This window comes from Macaca nemestrina, chromosome 14, assembly GCF_043159975.1.
Source record: "Macaca nemestrina isolate mMacNem1 chromosome 14, mMacNem.hap1, whole genome shotgun sequence".
NCBI classification, from domain to species: domain Eukaryota; kingdom Metazoa; phylum Chordata; class Mammalia; order Primates; family Cercopithecidae; genus Macaca; species Macaca nemestrina.
In genome coordinates, this window is record NC_092138.1 from 7,696,030 (window position 1) to 7,719,307 (window position 23,278).

Consider the following 23,278-nt stretch of genomic DNA (forward strand, 5'->3'; position numbering starts at 1 on the left):
AGGTGTTGGCTCCTGGTCCATTGTCTTCCTCCTGACCTCATGTTCAGATATCATCCAAGGTCACTTCACTCTTTCTCCATCACTCTTCTTATGCTCCACAGGCACAGGAGGACCTTTTCAGGACTGGAAAATCTTGCATTTCTAGGGGACCAGAGGGAGCCTCCCCACTCTGACCATAGCACTTCCTTTTGACCCTCAGCAGGAACTTAAATTTAATCTTGCTGGTGAATTCAGCTATTACCTTCTCTTTAAAATGTATACATGTCTATATATCTGTACTTGAAAATTAATTTTTAAAAATGTAACAAATCAAAACTGTGTACCATGTAGCCAAACCAATTCACAGTCTTTCCTCTGATTCACAACCAAAGTCTCAGCAAGTGTTTCTGAGCTGCTTATCTCAATTTCTACATTTTATGTTCACTTCTCAATCCACTGCAATCTTATTCTACCCTGCGGTGCCATTGAAGCACCTCTTGCTGGGTTCACCAGTGACTTGCATTGCTTTGCACCCAGTGGGTGACTGGAGGGTTAATGTTGCTACTGACTGAGACAAAGAAAACGATAGGGGAGCAGTTTTGGGGTGTTACATGGTGTTTAGACTTGTACATGTTCTTTCTGGGGTGTGTGCATGGCACCCAGGTGGAGATGTTGAGGCAGGAGAGCGGTATATGAGCCAGCAGTTTTAGGGAGAGGTCCTGGCAGTGGGTGTGCAGTTGGGGGTGCTGGTATACGAATGGTATGCATATCAGATGCCCCCACTGACTGAATGAGTAGAGTAGCGGCAAAGGAAGAGTAGCAAAGATAGGGTGTGGGCTGTCTCACAGGCGAGCTAGTTGCAGTGATGGTGCTGCCTACCTCTCCTGCTGCCTCTACCCTGGTACAAGCCACCGTCGGCGTGTATCAGGATTGTTGCTGGAGACTTCTGACTGGAATCCTGCCTCCACTCCAGACCCTTGGCCCGCAGGCCCTCAAAGGGGTACTTTTACAATGGAGGTCCCACCCTATCACTTCTCTGCTCAAAACCCTCCAGCTGTCTCCTGTTTGTCTTAGAATAAAAGCTGACCTTTTCCCTGTGCTTACAAATCTCTACATGACCTGCCTGTCCTGGCCTCTTTACTTTGCTGACCTCATGTGCTTTTCTCTCTCCGTTCAAGAATTTATCCACATGTCTTAAGCACGTTGGACAAACATCTGTGTTTGCACCTACTGTTCTCTCTGCCAGAAGAAACCCTCCATCCACACACAGGTTTCTACAGAGTTCATGCCGTTACCTCTCTCCAACTTTTGCTAACATATCAACTTTTTAGGGAACCCTTCCCTGGTCTCTCATCATCTTTGATGCTCACTACATATTTTTATATCTAATAAAAATATTTTGTATTCATGTATTTTTGTCAAATGGTTCCACACTCAAGGAAATCCTGCATATGGACAACCTTTAAAATTAATTTTTAAATTTGATTTTCAGGTTCTTAATTGTGCCGATTGGAGAGTTAATTTTAAGGACACATTTACATTGCTTTGAGCAATATCATGTAAGGGTGGAATCATTTTTATATGTCTCTTTTCAAAATGCTGTCTCTATAGGATGATTAGGTTTCCAAAGCAGGTACTGTGTCTCTCACCTTTAAATTACAGGGATGAAGAAAGTATGCATATTTTTGGAAAATACCTGCTCTATGGCTTGCTACTGAAGACCTATCAAGTAGAAAACATCAATAAATTTAGAACAGTGCTTTTTGTATAAAAGAAAAATACACACCTTGATATTAGTTCTGCAACTCATTATTATTATTATTATTATTAGCTACAGAGTAACTAGCAAGCCATTGTGTGATAGAAAATATTTTCATGGTTGCTGCACATCTCCATGTAAAGTATTAGAAAGATTCTATTGTATTTTAAAAGTCTGATTTTTATAAATGAAAAATAACATATCCAAGTGCTTGCTATCTAGTAGCTCCCGCCTACTTTTGGCTTCAAGATCTTTTCTGCAATAGTGTAGTGATGAATGATGTGTTAAACTCACCTCTCGTTCTGTTTCTATCATGTTATCACATATCTTTGTGTAAGTTTTTATTTCAATTGGCATTGCCAACCTTTGAGTGGTTTTAAGTAGAGATTTTCAAAAAACTTTATTTACTTTTTTATAGTTCAATTCTCTTTGCTGCTACAGCTTTCCTTTGTTGGACCACACACACACACACAAAATGTATTTCCACAGCAAATAATCAATATGTACTGAGTGTTTCTGATGTACCTGACATTGGGCTAGAAGCATGGATGTGCTGGAGAATGAACCAAAAGTCCCTGCCTTCCTGTTGCTATTGACTGAGACAAAGATATTGATATTCAAGTAGGGATTAGGAGAGAGAGAGAAAAAAAGAACAGAAATAAATGCATAAATAAACACTGAAAGAAGAATATATGTGCCAAAGTATCTTATTGTTGAAAGAGAATCATTCTAGCAAATAATAAATGAGCTGAGGTGTATTGAGAACATTTGTACTTTTACCCAACTGTTTTGCAAAGCTCTCTCTCTCTGTACCTTCTAATAGGGTGGCGCCCCTCTGTATCTGTGGCATCCACATCTGCAGGTTCAACCAACTGAAAAAAAAATTGGGGAAAAAGAAGATGGTTGTGCCCGTATTGAACATGTAGACTTTCTTTCTCATGTCATTATTTCCTAAATGATGCAGCATAACAGCTATCTATATAGCATTTAAGTTGTATTAGATATGATAAGTAACCTAGAAATGATTTAAAGTATCCAAGAGGGTGTACGTATATAGGCAAGTACTACTCCATTATGCATACGAGACTTGGGTGTCACAAAGTTTGGTATTCACAGGTGTCCTGGAAACTATCCCCCTCAGATACAAAGGAACAACTGCATTGGTTTTTCACACCGTCAGCAGTTTTTTTTTTTCTATATGTCTTCCCGTAGGATTTTGAGAAAGAAGTGAATTTTAGTTTGTGCCATACATTCTGGTGGATTATTGTGTGTATTTTGCCAGAGCGGGAAAATAAATTTTTTTCCAGTGGCTCGTGGCTTTTTGCCTTTCACTATTAATAGAAAACCTCAAAAGAGGATTCTAAGCATTTTTTAAAAATCAAGCTTATTTAAATTTTGTAACATGTTGGATTAAGTATTGTGTGTTATTAAACTGTGTATAGAGATTTGTTTTTATGTTCTCCAGCAGTGCAGACGGTGTGAACCACATATGATTTTGTATTTGTAGTAACCACATTTTAAAAAGTAAAAAGATGAAATTAATTTGAAGTAATAGATTTTTAGGCTGGGCAAGGTGGCTCACACTTGTAATCCCACCACTTTGGGAGGCCGAGGGAAGTGGATGACTTGAGCCCAGGAGCTCGAGACCAGCCTGGGCAACATGATGAAACTCTGTCTCTACCAAAAATACAAAAAATTAGCCAGGTGTGGTGGCCTGAGCCTGTAGTCGCAGCTACTGGGGATGCTAAGGTGGGAGGATCACCTGAGCCCGGGAGATTGAGGCTATAGTGAGCCATGATTGAGACACTGCACTCCAGCCTAGGCAACAGAGTGAGACCTTGTCTCAAAAAAATATACATATGTGTGTGTGTATGTATGTGTGTGTGTGTGTGTGTGTGTGTGTGTGTGTATATATATTTTTTAAATTTTGTTTTATTTTGCATTTCATATATTATCCAGTTTTACATTCTCACAGGATCAGCAATGACAATGGCCACCTAGTCTTTCCAATCTGAAATGGCAAGACAGTCACAGCTGTGGCTGACAGAAAGTACGATATACTCACAAATCTATGAAAGATGATCATTTCAACTTGTAATCAATATCAGAATTTATGAATGAAGTTAAAAAATTTTTTTTATTCTAAGTTTTCAAAATCCAGGGCAGCACATTTCAGTTCAGCTAGCTGCATTTCAAGGGGCCAGTGGCATTGTGTGGGCAGCACAGGTCTAGGGGCTGAGTGTTAGATGCCATGGCTAATAGTGATGGCTTCACACAGTCAGTGATACAGTAGGGACTTAAGGCCAGCATGAAGATGTGCATTTTAATTGGTCTTCTCAATATATTAGTTTTGTTTTGTTCATCTTGTCAGATTAGATGAGATGGTTGCTGTTTTTTTTTTCTTTTCTTTTTTATGCAGAACATGCAAGTTTGTTACATAGGTATACACATGCCATGGTGGTTTGCTGCACCTATCAACCTGCCATCTAGGTGTAAAGCCTGGCATGCATTAGGTATTTGTCCTAATGCTCTCATTCCCCTTGTCCCACAACCCCTGACTCTTGCTGTTTTCACTATAGTGTGGATGAATAAGGAGGAGCTGTCTGCCTAGCTAATGCTGCCAATTATGTTCGTTACAGACATTATCTTTAATTCATGGTTCAGTTATTGCTAAAAATGTTTATATATACAGTCATATCTATTTTTATGGTAAAATATATATATATAACGTACAATTTTCCATTTAAATCATTTTCAAGCATGTAATTAATTCAGTGACAGTAAGTAAACTCACATTGTCATGCAATCATCACCACCATCCAACTCTAAGAATCTTTTCATCTCACAAAATCCAAACGCCATACTCATAAAACAACAACTCTCCTTCTTCCATTCCCTTAGCCCCTGGCAACTCCCATTCTTATTTCTGTCTGTGAATTTGACTACTATATGTACCCGCTATAAGTGGAGTCGTACAGTATTTGTCTTTTTTGACTGGCTTATTTCATTTAGCATAATGTCCTCAAGGTTCATCCATGTTGTAGCATGTGTTAGAGTTTCCTTCCCATTTAAGGCTGAATAATATTTCTGTTGTCCTAGTCCAGTTTTGCATTGCTGTAAAGAATTGCCTGAGACTTCATAATTTATAAGAAAAGAGGCTTAATTGGCTCATGGTTCTGCAGGCTGTACAGAAACCATAGCAGTGTCTGCTTCTGGGGAGGCCTCAGGAGGCGTACAATCATGGCAGAAGACAAAACGGGAGCAGGCACTTCACATGGCAAAAGCAAAAGGAATAGAGAGTTGCAAGTTGGGGGTGTGGAGAAGAGGAATGCCACATACTTTTAAAGGACCAGATCTTGCAAGAACTTACTCACTTTTGCAGACAGCACCAAGCCATAAGGAATCTGCGCCCATGATCCAGACACCTCCCACGAGGCCCCACCTCCAGCATTGGGGATTACAATTCAACACAAAATGTGGGCAGGGACAAATATCCAAACTATATCACCTGTCTGTGTACACTGCATTTTGTTTATTCATTCATCTTTTCTGTGGACATTTTGATTGCTTCCACCTTCGGGCTATTGTGAGTAGTACCACTGTGTGAACACGGGCACGCAAAGATCTATTAGAGTCCCCGCTTTCGTTTCTTTTCCACCAAAAGTGGAATTGCTGGATCATACAGTAATTCTATCTTTGATATCTTCCACAGATTTTGGACCATTTTAGATTACCATCAGCAATGCACAAGGGTTTTGGTTTCTCTCCATCTTTGCTAACATTTTTTATTTTCTGTTTTTTAAAAATAGCCATTCTAGTGGGTGTGAGTGGTACTTCATTGTGATACTTCATTAATTTACATCTCCCTAATGACTAATGATGTTGATATCTTTTTATGTGCTTGTTGGCCATTTGTATGTATTCTGTAGAGAAATATCTATTCAAGTTCCTTGTCCTTTTTTTTTTTTTTTTTTTTTTTAAAGAAACAGGGTCTTGCTATGGTGCCCAGGCTGGACACGAACTCCTGGGCCAAACCATCTTCCTGCCTCAGCCTCTCTGGTAGTTTGGACTATAGGCATGTGCTGCTGCACCCAGCTTCTTTGTTCATTTTTTAGTTGACTTGTTTGTGTTTTTGTGGTTCAATTGTAAGAGTTTCTTTATATATTCTGTATACTATATTGTTTTCAGATATGTTTTCTCCAATTTCGTAGGATCTCTTTTTCTTTTTTCTTTTTTTTTTTTTGAGACAGTCTCAAGCTGTCGTCCAGGCTGGAGTGCAGTGGCACAATCTCAGCTCACTGCGATCTCTGCCTCCCGAGTTTAAGCAATTCTCCTGCCTCAGCCTCCTGAGTAGCTGGGATTACAGGCGCGTGCCACCACGCCTGGCTAATTTCTTGTAGTTTTAGTGAGACGGGGTTTCACTGTGTTAGTAGCCAGGATGGTCTTGATCTCCTGACCTTGTCATCCGCCCGCCTTGGCCTCCCAAAGTGCTGGGATTACAGGCGTGAGCCACCACACCCGACCAAGAAGGATCTCTTTTAATTTTCTTGGTAATGACCTTAGTTGTACAAATTTTTAAAACTTAGATGAAGCCTAATTTACCTATTTATATGAGTTACAAGGGGCCTTACATAGATAAAAATTTCTTAAAAAAGAAGTACAAAGTTGAAGACTCATACTTCCCAATTTCAAAATCTACTACAAAGTTACAGTAAACAAAATTGGGTGGTGCTGGCATATGCACAGACATATAGAGCAATGGGATGGAATTGAGAGTCCAGAAATAAAGTCACTTTTATAGTTGATTGATTTTTGACAAGGGGGCTGAGACCATTCAGTGGAGGACGAATTATCTCTTCAACAAATGGTAGTGGGATAAGTGGATATCTACATGTAAAATAATGAAGCTGGACACCTACCTCACACCATATATAAGAATTAACTCAAATAGATCAGTGACCTAAATATAAGAACTAAAACCATAAAACTGTTAGGAGAGACATAGGAGTAAATCTTCATGACCTTGGATTCGGTAATGGATTCTCAATTGACACCAAAAGCATGAGCAACAAAATAATTCATTATTGTTTGAAAGAATCATTTTTTTGTACCTTGCCAAGTTTGTAAATGTTTACATGGCTAACACTAGAAATTCACGTAACCAAGAATACACGGGTAGCCCACGGGCTGACAGTGAATTAAATAATCTGAGCTGCACACGGTAGTGCATCAAGCCCTCGTAACTGGCATCAAATACTTCATTTTCCATTCATGCAGATTTGTGTGCTCCAGTTGACTTTATCTTTGGGTAACTGTTTCCCTGCAGAGGTTAGCTTGCTGCATTGGTCATTGGTCATCAGTCCTCTGACCAAGACAACAATCTTGTTTGTTATTCACATGATTTTCCTTTTTGTTTTCCTTACTCACATAGAAAATGAACAAATCAGAAGATGCCCAAAATGTAGTTAGGCTTTGGGCAGTCTTAAAAGTGTCATTAAGCGGCTGGGTGTGGTGGCTCATGCCTATAATCCCAACACTTTGGGAGGCCGAGGCAGGTGGTGGTGCGTGCCTATAGTCCCAGCTACTTGGGAGACTGAGGCAGGAGATTCGCTTGAACCTGGGAGGCGGAGGAGGTTGCAGAGAGCCTAGATTGTGCCATTGCACTCCAGCCTGGCAACAGAGTGAGACTCCATTTCCAAAAAAAAAAAAAAGTGCCATTAAGTATGTTTTATTTGGCTCTTTGGAATTTTTTGCCATCATATATTCCCCAAATGAAATTGTTCTAGACAAATATAAGTGAATCTTATTTGTATACTTAAGCTGTGGGCTTATTGGCCTCTTGGATATGAAACCTTAAAAATAATTTTTGCTATCCCCACTGTTCCAAGAAGTGTCCCATTTATATCCACTGACTTCATTCTTGCAGATAGTATGCATCTTGAAATGAGCAGCTGAGACCCTCCGGATGTGTCTCTTGCTTCCATATCTGCCCCACTGCCAGGGACGATGTCTTTATAACACTACAACACAAGATTCCTGGAAAAGCATTCTGCTTTTTTGGATAAAGTCGAGCCATGGGTGTTTAAGTCTCTTTTATGATCCAACATTTCCCACTAACAAATCTATCATTTTTTAGATTCAGCTAAGAAGGGATATAAACATTTATTTAAATCAAGATTCTAAAAATATATGAAAGTACACTTTTCTACTTAAAGAATTTACATTTTGTTGATTTTTGTTTCTTAATGACCATTATTCACGCTGTATTATTAAGAGTTTTAAGGGGCTCTCGTACAAATGTCAAATATAGGGTTTGTTTAAAGCTAATAACATTTTGTGGAAACCAAGTCAGTAACGGAGCAGAGACAATCTGTATAAACCTTTTAGCTTCATAAACCTTTTAGCTTAGGCTGTAGATAGAACATTTAGGGCAGAATAGTACACTAAATTATCAACCTTTTTCAAACATTTACTCTCAAAGATCTGAATTCTTCCAATCTATGATTTTCCCTCTAGTTTTGGCTGTTTGTTTAGACAGGGTCTCATTGCATCACCCAAGTTGGTCTTGAACACCTGGGTTCAAGCGATCCTCCTGCTCCTCCTGCCTCAGCCTCCCAAGTAGCTGGAGTTACAGGTGTGTTTCAACATGCCCAGCTCCATGACTGTTTTGAAGCAGAATTAATTTAGAGTAAAATACAGATAAAGGCTGTGGGTTTCTTTTGCCTGAGATCATGCTTCTATCTCATTTACATGTATTCAAGTTTCTTCTAAAATATTCTTGAATGGGAAACTTGTGTCACTCAGTAAATCAAAATGCATTTTCCCTCAATCTAGGCCCTATAGGCCTAATAATGATTTTCACTGCCTAGGAGGTCTCATTTTGAATTCTTGACATATATTTTTATATTTTATGCACTTTGGGATGGATTTTTTTTTCTTTTCTTAATCCTTTCCTTCCTCTATCTGTCTATGTATAAGCTTTTTCAGAGTATAAGGGAGTGTTGAGGCAGTTTAGTTCAACCAAGTTCAAGAAAAGGAAAATAACAGGGGTGTGTATCAAGTCATCCCAGCCTTCCCATTCAGGGGATGGGCTGTGGATAAACAGAATTGCACATCTTCAAGAGTACGCACACTCCAGCTACCTCTCCCAGCCGATGTGATGATTCTTTCATAAATCAAATGGAAAACCAGAGACCAGCAGACATGTGGGGAAACGAGCAGATGAAAAAGAAGGATTAACATGAACAAACAGACAGAGATAGCTCAGATAAGCGAGGAGAACAGCCACAACCAATGACAATGGGCATTCTCATTGTAATTCTGCATGGTAGCATATTTCCCAAGATAAGAAACTACTTCTGTGAAAAAGGGAAAATCAGAGTACAAGAAAGGTTATTAAAAATAGAAGATGCTGGAGAAATCGAGAATAGGTACAATCAATCCCTCATCTAATAGAAGCTTCAGAAAGAGAAAAGATATAGGGATTGGAATGTTGTAATTTTTAAAAATAGAAGAAAATGTCCCCAGGCTGTGGGAAAAATTGGGTTTTTATCCCTTCTATCCCCCTCCAGCCCTCAAAAAGCAATTCTGAATGGATCCCTGTGAATCTTCAGAACTCCAAGGTTAAAGAGAAAACTCTAACTCTTCCAAAAAGTAGGGAAAAAACACAAATTTCTTACAAAGGAAAGATAATCATACTGGCTTTGGATTTTACATTAACAAGCCTGGATGCTAAACTTAAAAATGAAATAACGTCTGAAGAAGGAAGAATTTGAACTTGGACTGCATTCAGGACTCTGTCAATCAAGTGAGAGACCATGAATTCAGAAATTTTAATGTCATCTAAAATAATGTATTAGTCTTGTTTGTACCAGCACATGAAATGGTTGAAAGGAGACAAATTGAAATACCAAAATTGGCAACTAAGAATTAGAGGAAAAAAAAAACTCCAGAAAAAAAAAGTAAGATCCAAATGTTACTGGCAGAAAATGATTCTTCAATTAGCAAAGTTTGATGAAAGAAGATTATCCTTCTCTCTTAGTGGGTCCAGTCCTATTACTTACTCCTGCAGTGAAAAATAGTTACAGAATCCTATTAATGTTCTTTATTGATAGGGTATATATGCGTTTATTTATTTGAGACACCGTCTTGCTCTGCTGCCCAGGCTAGAGTGTAGTGGTGTGATCACAGCTCACTGCAACCTCACACTCCTAGGCTGAAGAGATCTTCCTGCCTCAGCCTCCTGAGTAGCAACTATCACAGGTGTGTGCTATCACGCCTAGCTTATTTTTGTATTTTTTGTACATACAGTGTCTTGCTATGTTTCCCAGGCTGATCTCGAACTCCTGACCTCAAGCAATCCTCCTGTCTCAGCCTCCTAAATGCTGAAATTGTAGGCATGAGCCACTGCACCCGGCTTTTTGGTAGGATTTAGAAACAGGCTGTGGACAAGGCACAGAACACTTATATATTTTAGAACAAACTATAAATAACATAGCTGGAAATCTTAAATACTGATGTCTACTTTATTTTTCTTATAACAAAAATCAGGGTAGTGGAGGAAGGAATGTCATTGTGTTAATTTTGTAGATAGATATGGTCCAAGGTCAGTAAGTCAAGACACAAAGATCTGTTATTCAAACAATAAGTGCCTGATTTAAAATTATAATCGTGGACATCAGAAGATGATGACTAAGTTCTCATTCTTTTAAATAGCTGTTATTTCTGAAAAGGGAAACTGGGTGGGGTGGGGGTCGCTCCTGAATGAAGGGGACTGGCTATGCATAAAAGAACATTTTATAATCACCTTATTTTTTTAACCACACATGCATTGTGCCCATTTTTTTGTTTTAAAGTCTACTTTTATAAAAAAATTATTAAAATGCAACCAGGCTTTCTCCTGCTCTCTTTGTGAGCTGAGTGATTTGACTTGGTCTGGGCGGCTTTAACTTGAGCTTCTGAACTAACACCTGCCCTTTCTCCTCTCCTTCCTCCCCTCCTTGAAGACGGACCTGCCGTGTGCATCCTAGACCCCAGTGACTCCTACTTCCTTGAAGATTTGCTCCATCAGTTATCCATCACCAGATCTATACAGAATCTTTCCTACCGCTCTAACCCTGCATTACCTTATACTAGTCATTCTTTCTCCTTTCCTTCATCTCCACATTTATTTCAAGAGAAATCTACATTTCTTGTCTTTCTAGCCATCTCTTCCATTTCCATCATTCCCAGTCCTATTGCAACATAACTTCTATTCCCTTCACACCTCCCAACGTCACTTAACTAAAATTTTCTCAGTCAGCATCTTCTGATGTCCACGATTATAATTTTAAATCAGGCACTTATTGTTTGAATAACAGATCTTCACATCTTGACTTACTGACTTTGGACCATATATATCTACAAAATTAATACAAGGGCATTCCTTCCTCCACTATCCTGATTTTTGTTATAAGAAAAATAAAGTATGCATCAGTATTTAAGATTTCCAGCTATGTTCTCAATTAAAATTATTTAACCCCTGCTTTGTGAAATCAAAGATTTACTTTCTATTTCTATCGTACTTGATATCTCAACACTCCTATTCCTCTAACTGGGATCTGAAAATGTATCCTATTAGATTTTTGAGTTTTCAGATTTTTTAAATTTGAAATTTTATTTTCATGATAATTTTAAATGAATAAGATAGGATAATCTAGATATTGGCCATATAACAACAGTGTTAACATCTGTGTAACCACCACCTACATTAAGATATGTAACATTTCCAACACCCAGCAGGCCACCGTCAGGTTTAAAGAGGTTGTTGCATGTATCATTTTTTGTAGTGTTTTCTCTTATTTTTCCTTCTTTTCTTTTTCTTTTTTTTTTTTTTTTTTGAGACGGTGGAGTCTCACTCTGTCGCGGAGGCTGGAGTGCAGTGGCGTGATCTCTGCTCCTGGGTTCAAGCAATTCTTGTGCCTCAGTCACCCGAATAACTGGGATTACAGGCACACACCACCAGGCCTGGGTAATTTTTTGTATTTTTACTAGAGATGGGTTTCACCATGTTGAGAAGGCTGGTCTTGAACTCCTGGTCTCAAGTGATCCACCTGCCTCAGCCTCCCAAAGTGTTGGGATTACAGGCATGAGCCACCGTGCCCAGCCTGTACTGCTTTTTCTTAAGGTATTAATATGTTCATTTAGGGTACTGTTTTTCATGGTATGAATATTTCAGGGTTTGTTCATCTTCCGTGAATATTTGGGATATTTCGATTATTTGCCTAGTAGGAATAAAGCTGAGGTCTGTTACCTTTAACAGGTTATTTATCATACCGGAGTCTGCGACCTGATGTTCTTTATGTGTGAATCATTTTCAGTAGATAATGGATTATATACAGTGGACTACTGGCCCTCCTGATGTCTGTGTTTAAGTAAAAGCTTTATTGAGATATAGTTCCCCCTATTAAAGTATATATTTCAGCAGTTTCTAGTACATTCACAGGGTTTTACAGCACAGCCATTACCACTGTTCTAGGATACTTCACTGCCCCTCAAGAAACCTTGTACCTATTATCAGTTATTTCTTGCTTCCCCGCAGTGCCTACCCCACCCCATCCCTAGGCAACCACAAATACCCTTTCTGTATATTTGCAATTCTGAATGTTTAATGTAATGGAACCATACATTATGTGTGGTCTTTTATTACTGGCTTCTTTTACTTACCATAATATATTCAGGATTCATCCATGTTGTAGTGTGTACCAGTTCCTTTTTCTTGATGAATAATATTTCATTGAATGGATAGATCACATTTTACTTATCCGTTCATTAGTTGCAAACGTTTGTGCTATATCCACTTTTTTGCTATTACGCTTAATATTGCTATGAGTATCTTTGTATAAATTTTTGTGTTTTTATTTATCATGGGTATATACAAAGGAGGGGAATCGCTGGGTCATATTATAATTCTGTTTAACCTTTTGAGGAACTGCTAGAATTTTTTCCAAAACAGCAGTATAATTTTACATTTTGGCCAGCAATGCACAATGCACAAGGGTTCAAATGTTCCTACATCCTTGCCTACATTTATTTGTTATTTTTTGGGTTTTTTTTTTGTTGTTGTTGTTGTTGATTGTAACCATCCAAGTGGATATGAAGTAGTACTTTATAGTTTTTTGTTTTGTTTGTTTTTGAGACGGAATTTCACTCTTGTCGCCCAGGCTAGAGTGCAATGGCGTGATATTGGCTCACTGCAACCTCCGCCTCCCGGGTTCAAGCAATTCTCCTGCCTCAGTCTCCCTAGTAGCTGGGATTACAGGCACCCGCCGCCACACCTGGATAATTTTTTTTTTTTTTGTATTTTCAGTAGAGAGAGGGTTTCACCATGTTGGCTAGGCTGGTCTTGAACTCCTGATATTAAGTGATCCACCCGCCTTGACCTCCGAACGTGCTGGGATTACAGGCATGGGCCACTGCCCCCAGCCTTTGTTTTGTTTTTTGAGACGGAGTCGGCGTCTCACTCTGTCACTAGGCTGGAGTGCAGTGGCACGATCTTGGCTCACTGTAACCTCTCCCTCCCATGTTCAAGTGATTCTCTTGCCTCAGCCTCCCAAGTAGCTGGGACTACAAGCATGCGCCACCATGCCCAGCTAATTTTTGTATTTTTAGAGACGAGGTTTCACCATTTTGGCCAGGATGGTCTTGATCTCTTGACCTTGTGATCCACCTGCCTCAGCCTCCCAAGTGCTGGGATTACAGGCTTGTTACAGTTTTGATTTACATTTTCCTGGTGACTATTATGTTGAGTATCTTTTCATGTTATTGACTTATTATTGACTATTTGTATATCTTCTTATTGACTACTAAATATAGTCAATATATTCATATATCTTCTTTCAAGAAATGTCCTTGTAAGTCTTTTGCCCATTTCTAATTGAGTTGTTTTGTTGTTGTTGAATTGTAGAAGTTCTTTATATATACTGAAACTAGTCCCTTATCAGATATATGATTTATAACAATACTCACTTATTCTGTGGGTTACTTCTTTCTTGATTGTGTCCTTCAGTTTTGATGAAATCAGATTTACTTAGTTTTAATCTTGTTTCTTATACTTTTGGTATCACATCTAAGAAAACACTGTTTACTCCAAGTTCATCAAAGTTTATAACTATGTTTTCTTCTAAGAGTTTTATAGTTTTAGCTCTTATATTTAGGTATTTGATCTATTTTGAGTCAATTTTGTGTATGGTGTGAGGGACAGGTGCTCCCCTTATTCTTTTACCTGTTTCAGCATCATTTGTTGAAAAACTATTTCTTCTCCCTTTTGAACTGAATTTTCTTGGCACACTTGTCCAAAAACAATTGACTGTAAATATGAGGGTTTTTTTTCTGGACTCTGAATTCTATTCTGTTCATCTATCTTTGTATCCTGTGTCTGTACCACAATTTCTTGATGTATTATATCCTTGACGTGAGTTTGAAATCAGCAAGTATGGGTCTGCCGGGTTTTTCATTTTTATTTTTTCAACATTGTTTTGACTATTCTGGGTCTCTTGAATTTTTATATAAATTTTGGGATCAGTTTGTCAGTTTCTGCAGAGTAGTTAGTGGGATGCTTTTAAGAATTGCATTGAATCTGTAGGTGATTCCTGGAAATATTGCTATCTTAGCAGTATAAGTCCCCTGATACATGACATGGGGTGTTTTTCCATTTATTTGTGTCTTCAATTTCTTTCAACCATGTTTGTAATTTCCAGATATGTTTTGCATCTTTTGTTAAATTTATTCCTAAGTATCTTACTCTTTTTGATGTTATTGTAAATTGAGTTATTTTCTTAAATTTCATTTTCAGATTGTTCATTGCAAGTGTATAGAAATACAGTTGGTTCTTTATATGAATGTTGTATTCTGAAATCTTGTTGAATGAGTTTAATAGCTAGTTGCCCTCTTGCGAGTTTTTCTCCCTGTCCATCATACTGCTCCTTTATGAACCCCTTATCTGCATAGTCCTTCTTGAATGTAACCAAAAACCCATGTGCTGAGAGCTGTTCAAGTGCTTGATTGCGTTGTGTTACTCACTCCCCACATTAGTCTCATAAACAATGTGGCATTATTATATCCATTTCCTGGCTGAGAAAACTCAAACGCAGAAAGTTTAAGTAACTTGCCAAGTTCTCCCAATAGCATATAACAGATTGGGCGTGTGGTATTCTCCTTTCATTCTACATGCTCTCTCCCTGGAGAATTTTTCTTTATTATACTGCTGTTTGTATATGAATGGTATCCAGATATTTATCAGTAGATGAAACCTCTCTTCTGAGCTTTCACACTAAACCCCAATCACCTACCAAGTATCTCCCCCTATTCGTCCCATAAACCTGACCCAATCACAGCTCCTTTCTCCTTGTTGTTTACTGCCATTTCTCTAAAGCTGCTTCTCTCTTCCGCCTTTTATCTTGATTCACGGTGAGTGCCACCACTCCCTCCCCCAGATTCACTCCTGGATGCCAGTTTACACAAGCTGTTCTACCATGGCACAAGCACTAGCTCTATTTCCTTCATTTATTCCTTCTTATGAGGTTCTTTCTTCTGACTAACATGCCTTTCATCACTTTGCCATCTGGCAAGTTCCAGCCCTCTATGAAATGTTTCCTGAGGGCCCCAGGCAGAGCTGGATTCCCCACTAGGTTCTTGTCCTGCCTTTGTTGATAACTAGATCACAGCATCTGCCAAGTGCGGTATAATGTATATTTTCCTATGCTTGTCCCTACCCCCAATGCTATGAGTGCTATTGGGTAAGCATTGAGTTTGCACAGTATCTAGAAGACATTTTATAAATGCTTATGAAATAAATGAATGTTTCTGACATGGAAGAAAATAGTTTACAAGTTTTTTTGTTTTTTTTTTTTGAGGTGGAGTCTTACTCTGTCACCCAGGCTGGAGTGCAGTGGTACGATCTCAGTTCACTGCCACCTCCACCTCCTAGGTCCAAGTGATTCTCTACAGTTTGGGTTTTTGTTAGTGAGTTGATCACTATGGAGTTATTGCCCCAGGCCTATCTCATAAATGCACATTGAACTTCATAGCCCTTCAACTTTCTGACTCCTGTTCAACTTTCAGATTCATGCTTCCATGCCACCTCCTAAATTCTTCCTGATATCTCAAATTTCATGAAGTTCCTTCAGACCTCTCTTTTGCAGCACTTGCTATGATATAATTTATCACACATTTGTGAAGTTATCTTTTGGATTGATGTCTGCTTTACTTGGTTCTGAGTTCCATGAGAATAGAGATCCTTCCTTAAGTCCGTCCTTCTCCTTAGTTGTTTCCTGGCCCTTTGTCTACAGCCTAGTTTAGTGGAAGCTCGATGGATATTTCTCTGGGCAATTGAATAATTGTAGCCATGAATATTTTATTTTATGTTTAGCATTTACTTCCTGTGTGTTGGTTGCCAGTTTAATAATGGAGACACCTTAACATAGCTGACCACATATTCAGCAAACTCATAAAGAATGTGTGTGTGCTGTGAACCAAGAGATCGTTGAGATAATTTGGGATGCAGAACTTGTTAAGACATGTTCTCTTCCAGCTAGATGCTTATGCTCTAGTCTGGAGCTAAATAACCATAATACAAGGCAAAGCAGAGTGAGGAAACTCCCTTCTAAGCAAAAAAAAAAAAAAAGAGCTTCATTCTGAGGATGTAGAAAGAAGCTTAAGATTAGATTCCTTTGGCCATTTTCTATGGTTTAAATGTGTCCCCCAAAAGTGCATGTGTTGGCCAGGCACATTGGCTCATGCCTATAATCCCAGCACTTTGGGAGGTTGAGGCGGGCGGATCACGAGGTCAGGAGATCGAGACCATCCTGGCTAACATGGTGAAAACCCGTCTCTACTAAAAACACAAAAAAATTAGCTGGGCATGGTGGCAGACGCCTGTAGTCCCAGCTACTCGGGAAGCTGAGGCAGAAGAATGGTGTGAACCCGGGAGGCGGAGCTTGCAGTGAGCTAAGATCACGCCACTGTGCTCCAGCCTCAGCGACAGAGCGAGACTCTGTCTCAAAAAACCAAAAAAAAGTGCGTGTGTTAGAAATGTAATCCTCTAATGTGTATGTTCATGGTATTTGGAAGCGGGGCCTTTGGGGAGGTAATTAGGAATAGATGAGGTCATGAGGAGGCTGGGCAATGCCTGTCATGGCATCAGTGGCTTTCTAAGACGAGGAGAGAGACCCTAGCTGACATGCTTGCTCTCTCTCATCATGCCATGCTCTCCACTATGTTATGCCACAGCAGAAGGCTCTCACCAGATCCAGCTTCTTCATATTGGACTTACCATCCTCCAGAACTGTAAGAAATAGATTGCTTTTAAAATTATTTTGTCTGTGGTATTCTGTTATAGTGACAGAAAACCAACTAAGACACCATTGAGGTTTTTTTTTTTAAAATTGTAGAACAATTTATCACAATGCTCCACCCTTGAATTAATCATAATGATCTTATAAGCATTTATTAAACTTCATCAAACTCCTAAGCAGACTCTTCTGCCATCTTTTGGTGTTAATGAGCTTCCTAACAGTCTTTTATATTCTCTGTTAGCACTGATGTTTCCTTAGTTTCTTGGAGGGTTTGGGATTCCAAAGTGCATGCAAGAGCAGCGGAGTATTGAACTGAGCAGATCTGTAGGCAGACGCACAAGGCAAATTGAGAAGGTGCGATGCCTCAGTCCGAGACTTTGATCTGATGTTCTGTCTGTCACGAGAACATATTCACTGCACAAATGCATTTCCTTCCATTGTTAGTTCTGTTTAATACTTTTACTGGACTCTAAAACGGATTTTCTTCCGTAAAGCTTTTTATTGTTTTTCCACAGTTGCCCTAAAACTAGAAAAGCAAAAAGTCAGCACAATGCCTGCTTGCAGAAAAGAATGAATTCCACGCTTCACATTAACATGTTAGTTTTAAAAATTTATCCAAATTTGTGTAATTCTCTATTTTATTTGGTGTTATATGCCCTTCCTTACCAAAGAAGATACAGAATGAAAAAAATATGATAGGGTGTAAATTAAGAGGGCACATCTACACGTCCCTGAATAAAAATAACTATTAGAGTAGGGGTGAAGTTTATGATGGAGAGTTGCTGCATTCTCTTCATTTTTAATGACCCTTAATAAGTAGTTTATGCTACTATCCTGGTAATACCCAATTCCTATGTTTCTTAAAAATAAAGCTTATATAATCATCTTAATTTTGATGAATGAAATGACTATTCACGCTTATTAGTTAGCTCTTCATGCTTAATGGAGACAATCTATACTCTGGCCCAAGTAATGCCTAAGTCACTGTGACCAGCTCTGTCTACAGACAGCCTATGGGATGGGCATTGACATCCACAATGCTTTGGTTGTATCCTAGCCTTCCCTCTTACTGGCTGTGTAACATCAGAGACATTCCATTCCCCATCTCTTCCTCGTTTCCAGTTTCATCATTGTACAACAGAGCTAATGGCACCAACTTCTGCAGAGTGGTAAGGATTTCATGAGTTAATATAAACACTGAATTAATATTCAGAACATCCTTTTCCCTCACTCATCTCCCTCTCCCATTGTTTGTTAACACACACACACACACACACACACACACACACACACACACACACACACACAATGATGACCAGTATATTGGGTACTCAGTACTTCAGGTAAAACAGCAAAGATATGCTGCTGATGATGATGGTGATGTGTGTGTGCATATGTGTGTCTGTGTTTTTTGGGGGTGGTTAATTTCTCTTCTCATTGCCCTTCCTTGGTGCTGCCTCTCGGGCTCACTTTGCATGTTTTCCCTGGGCTTAGGGCCTATGTGGGAGCAAAGATGCTCATTGTCATGGTCCAATAAAGAGGAATAGATGGGCTTCAGCGAGCCCGAGTAGATTGTCTGTTCTTTTGAAAACGGCAGATTGACCAAATTTATTGGATTTAGAATTGTAGCTATTATAAATGTCATGACCTCCCATTTTTAAGCTATCAAAAGAGGGTAGAGCCATCCTTATTAACGTTTTTATATTTTAATTATTAATTCTCTTAAACATCTGGTTCCTTTGCTAGGTGTGTCCTGGCTGATAGTTGGAGCCCTCCAGCAACATGCCTGAGCAGAGCAACGATTACCGGGTGGCCGTGTTTGGGGCTGGCGGTGTCGGCAAGAGCTCCCTGGTGTTGAGGTTTGTGAAAGGCACATTCCGGGAGAGCTACATCCCGACGGTGGAAGACACCTACCGGCAAGTGATCAGCTGCGACAAGAGCATATGCACGTTGCAGATCACCGACACGACGGGGAGCCACCAGTTCCCGGCCATGCAGCGGCTGTCCATCTCCAAGGGGCACGCCTTCATCCTGGTGTACTCCATCACCAGCCGGCAGTCCTTGGAGGAGCTCAAGCCCATCTACGAACAAATCTGCGAGATCAAAGGGGACGTGGAGAGCATCCCCATCATGCTGGTGGGGAACAAGTGTGACGAGAGCCCCAGCCGCGAGGTGCAGAGCAGCGAGGCGGAGGCCTTGGCCCGCACATGGAAGTGCGCCTTCATGGAGACCTCAGCCAAGCTCAACCATAACGTGAAGGAGCTTTTCCAGGAGCTGCTCAACCTGGAGAAGCGCAGGACCGTGAGTCTCCAGATCGACGGGAAAAAGAGCAAGCAGCAGAAGAGGAAAGAGAAGCTCAAAGGCAAGTGCGTGATCATGTGAAGGCCCTTCCTGCGGGAGGAGCAGCTGTGTGTCCCCGGCACCTCACTCCCCCCAAGTGACACCCACCGTCGTCAGGGTAGCATGTACAATGCCCACGTGTTAAACATTGCATTTAATCGAGATGCGCCCTATAGTCCTTAAGAGGGCGTTCCACACCACCAACAGTAAGCCACCCCCTCTGGAGTCACACAATCTGCCAGGCGGTTCAAGTGAAAACCAAAACGCTCAGCATCCCCGGGAACTGAGAGCTGCCAGCAATTTCTGAAGATGGCGATGAACACCCGAAGGTGGGAGGGAGGACTGGTACCCACAAAGCAACATGTACCGAGAGGACTAAATGTCATCTACGTGCATGTGAGAGCCTGTTAACCCAGAGCTACCCGCACCAACCCCAGACAGAAGCCAATCACATCTTTGGGGGAGGGGAGGGGCAGGAAGAGGTGAGAAGATCAGATGGTCCAAAGTGGACCACAGTTGGTCCATTTTACACATTTTTAAAGGGGATTAAAAACCACAGCCTCTCCCCCAAAGGGTGTTCATTCTTAATTCCCACCTGGCCTGTTAGGAGCCTTGCTACCCTGAGGGCATGTGTTCACCTCACGTAGACCTAGTTAGGAAGTATCATTTTAACCTATTAGAGTATTTATCTTCATGTGCAGGGATAAGTGCACTAATAGTGTGCTGCTCTGTCAGAAGTTCTTCAGTTTTTAAGTGAGGATATCGTGACAGTATTAAAACATCGCAATAATGTTCCTGTGTGTTATACATCGAGGGTTTTAGAAATGTGATTTTCTTCTTTTGATCTGTGAGGAGTATAACTTCTTTCAGCCCTCAGATTTTAAATATAAGCAAATAGACTCGGTATTTTTAGACGTTTTTTTCCTCCAAGGTGGTTTTCTTCTCTTAAATAACTCAATCGGTACCCAGCTGGGTAGCAGCCAGCAAAGGCCATCAGACAACCTGAAGCACATCCATTTTTGTAGTGTCACAAACATGTATATGCCACACTTTGCACCTTAATGAAATACTTTGAAACAGAAGTTATTCACTGTGTTTTTGATGATCTATCTATATTGGAAATATATTCCTGGAAAATGCATTTAAGTAATAGTAAATTCTCCTGCATGTTCCATTATACATGTCTTCTAAGAGCGGTTCGATACAGTATTCACTCTAGAAACAATTATCTTTTTCTCCTAATGATTTTGTGTGCATCTTTAATCTTTCAAGCCAAATTACAGCCATTTCAGGTTTCCTGTGTTAGCTTGGGGATAGGATGGTAGCTGGAGACAGGCAGGCTGCTCTGCCCTGGGAAGAGCCCACTCAGCTTAATTGCTCTGCCATCGTAGAGCCTGGTTGGACTTGGCTTCCTGAAAACTCCCACTGATAGTGCCTGTTAGATCTCCTGTTTGTTTCAGTTGGCAGAACATTTACTGGCCCCAACTGTGGCATCATCCTCTCAGCAATCTTCTTGTCACCCGCCTGGCAGGCAGAAGAAGCTGCAGTCCCACGTGGGCCTGCCTGGGGGGTGGGGGCTGCCTGGCTGTTGGGTGGCAGTGCCAGCACAGGCAGGGCTTAAGTTGGGGATGTTTAACTGTGCCACCTCCTGCAACTGCTGTTTCTCCTGTCCCTCCTGTGCAGGGTTAGCAGCAGCAGCAATGTGGCCATCTCCATCCCCCAAAGCGCACTTGCTCTCTCAATATGTCCTAGTTTTCTTTAGCCTTTTCTGGTTCAGTTCCCTTGTCCTGATCTCATCCTCTCTGGTCTCCCAATAACTCACCCTTGGGATGTGTTTAGTACGTGGGAGGTGCCTTTGAGAACTGCTTGACTCCATGGTCTCCTAGAACAAAACCGCCCTGACTTTGCAGGGGGAGCACTTATGCTGAGCTGAGAAAGCAGAGAAGTGGCCTGGGAGCCAGCTGGGGGTGCAGAGCATTTGGGCCAGTCCTGTGCCCCGCTTCAAATTCCTCAAGCAGGATTGTTCTGTTCTAGAAAGCTGTTGCACAGCATTCGCAATGAGATCTTTAGTTGGCGGATTTTCTGGAACATTTGTTTTTCAACTTGTCCCGACATTTTTTTCTGTTTCTATTCTGAGAGAGAGATGATCAAGTTTTAATTTGGGTATAGGTTAAATGGAAGAAGAAACAGAACTTCATGGCCAAAATGGGGTGTATAGATTTTGAGTGGGTTCTTTGCTAACGGTAGAATGTGATATTTACCACCGACTATAGTGTTAATAAAACTTTTAATGTGAGACATTCCTACAAACCATCCCATTTCTACTGATTGTAAGTCAGAATTTCTTTTATCCCTTTCAAATCGGTTTCTACATAAGTGTTTAGGGCTTCATCAGCATGAGAAGTTTATAATTACTGAAAATCTGATTTCATTCAGGACACGTTTTTTCCTTCATATTTTGCCTGTGAATTTATAGGCTAGGAAGGCTATTGAAGCTTCAATTATGGGTCTTCATTTTGAGATCATTTTCTATGAGCCGAACTGAGGATATCGATGATTATCGCAAAATCATCTTTTAGGAGCTCCCCAATTGACTCAGGGTTTGAGGAGTTAGTATCACAGAATCAAATTTTTTTAAAGCATTTGTATGTTTCCATTCCCAAATATGTAGCTGTGGTTCTTGAAAACACATCCTACATTGCATATGGGCACAGCAGTTTTTGACCCAGCCAGAATCAGTTAATATTTAATTAAATATTGCTTTGAGGATGGCGCTCTGGGCATGAGCATGGGGCTCCATGACTTCCCTTCTGTCCCCACGAGCCCCTCCTCCATCCAGCGACAAGCCATGGGCATGCACACAATGCAGCAAGACCAACACAAGAGCAATATTGAATTGTTCATTCTATCTAAAATTACATGTATATAAAACATATAATTTATCTTCCTGCATTTTTGAAGTATAAAGTCATAAATTGTACATATCTGTAAGCTAGTATACTTGTTTCACTGTTTGTAATATTTAAGAAATGCTCATTCTTTGTAGAACAAAAATGTATTAAATATTTTAAAAATTGCTCTGTGATACTTAATTTTTTTCCCCTAAATTTGTAATGTGTTGCTTCTACATAAGTTCTCTGGAAATATCTACAACTAATAGGACACATGTAAATCCTTGAAGACACATCCTGGAATTCAGTACCCCACAAGGACAGTGTGTATACAAAATATTTGCAGAGCATGACTTTTATATGTGTGGGATATCGATGTGTATATTTATATTTAAAGTGTATTTATTGTTACAAGTCTATTCTCTATTATATTTTATTTACTCTGCGGTTATAAAAATCACCCTTGCATACAAGTTTCTAGTTGCCAGTGATGTTCTGGAAATAATGGGACATATTACAATAAAGTTACAGTTATGACACCCTGGCTGGAAAGTGGTGCTGTGTCTTATGGGGTTAGCTGGTCTAGGATGACCTTGACTTGGTGACCCCTCAGCAGTTGTTATGTGCTTACGACCACAATAGAAGGATATCAGGCTCTGCACAGAACTAGTATAGGCAATAGTAGCTCACCCTGGGGTGTCCTGTGAACCTTTCCCATGCTCCCTGTCATTGGGTGGAAATGAAGCAGAAGCTCCAGACAGGTTAAGGTGAGAGGGAAGGAGTAGGGCAGGGCCCTACTTGTGTCAAAATAGAAGTGAAGACAAACTCCCTTCTCTTTTTTTTAATCCTGCCTTCCTCCACAACCCCAGGCTATTAAACTGTAAACCAAAAATAAAATTCTAAGCCCCCCAACTGATTGATGGATGCTCCCCTTGGCCAAGGGCATTCCAAAGTTAACTCAAAAACTAATTCAGGCC

At 40.1% G+C, this 23,278-nt stretch overlaps 1 protein-coding gene across 2 annotated transcripts in view; it reads left to right on the forward strand.

Moving 5' to 3' along the window:
• The window catches only part of LOC105498819 (DIRAS family GTPase 2), a 31,383-nt gene extending 8,538 nt beyond the window's left edge, over window positions 1–22,845 (forward strand). The window contains exons 2-3 of one of the 2 annotated variants that reach the window (XM_011771169.3): window positions 18,128–18,239; window positions 18,817–20,398. In XM_011771169.3, coding sequence (XP_011769471.1) covers window positions 18,853–19,452 — 600 coding nt within the window. In that variant the 5' untranslated portion in view covers window positions 18,128–18,239; window positions 18,817–18,852 and the 3' untranslated portion in view covers window positions 19,453–20,398. Of the gene's footprint in view, window positions 1–18,127; window positions 18,240–18,816 lie in introns of both variants that reach the window. The other variant, XM_011771168.2, reaches the window with a different exon arrangement.
• The last annotated feature ends 433 nt before the right edge of the window (window positions 22,846–23,278 follow it).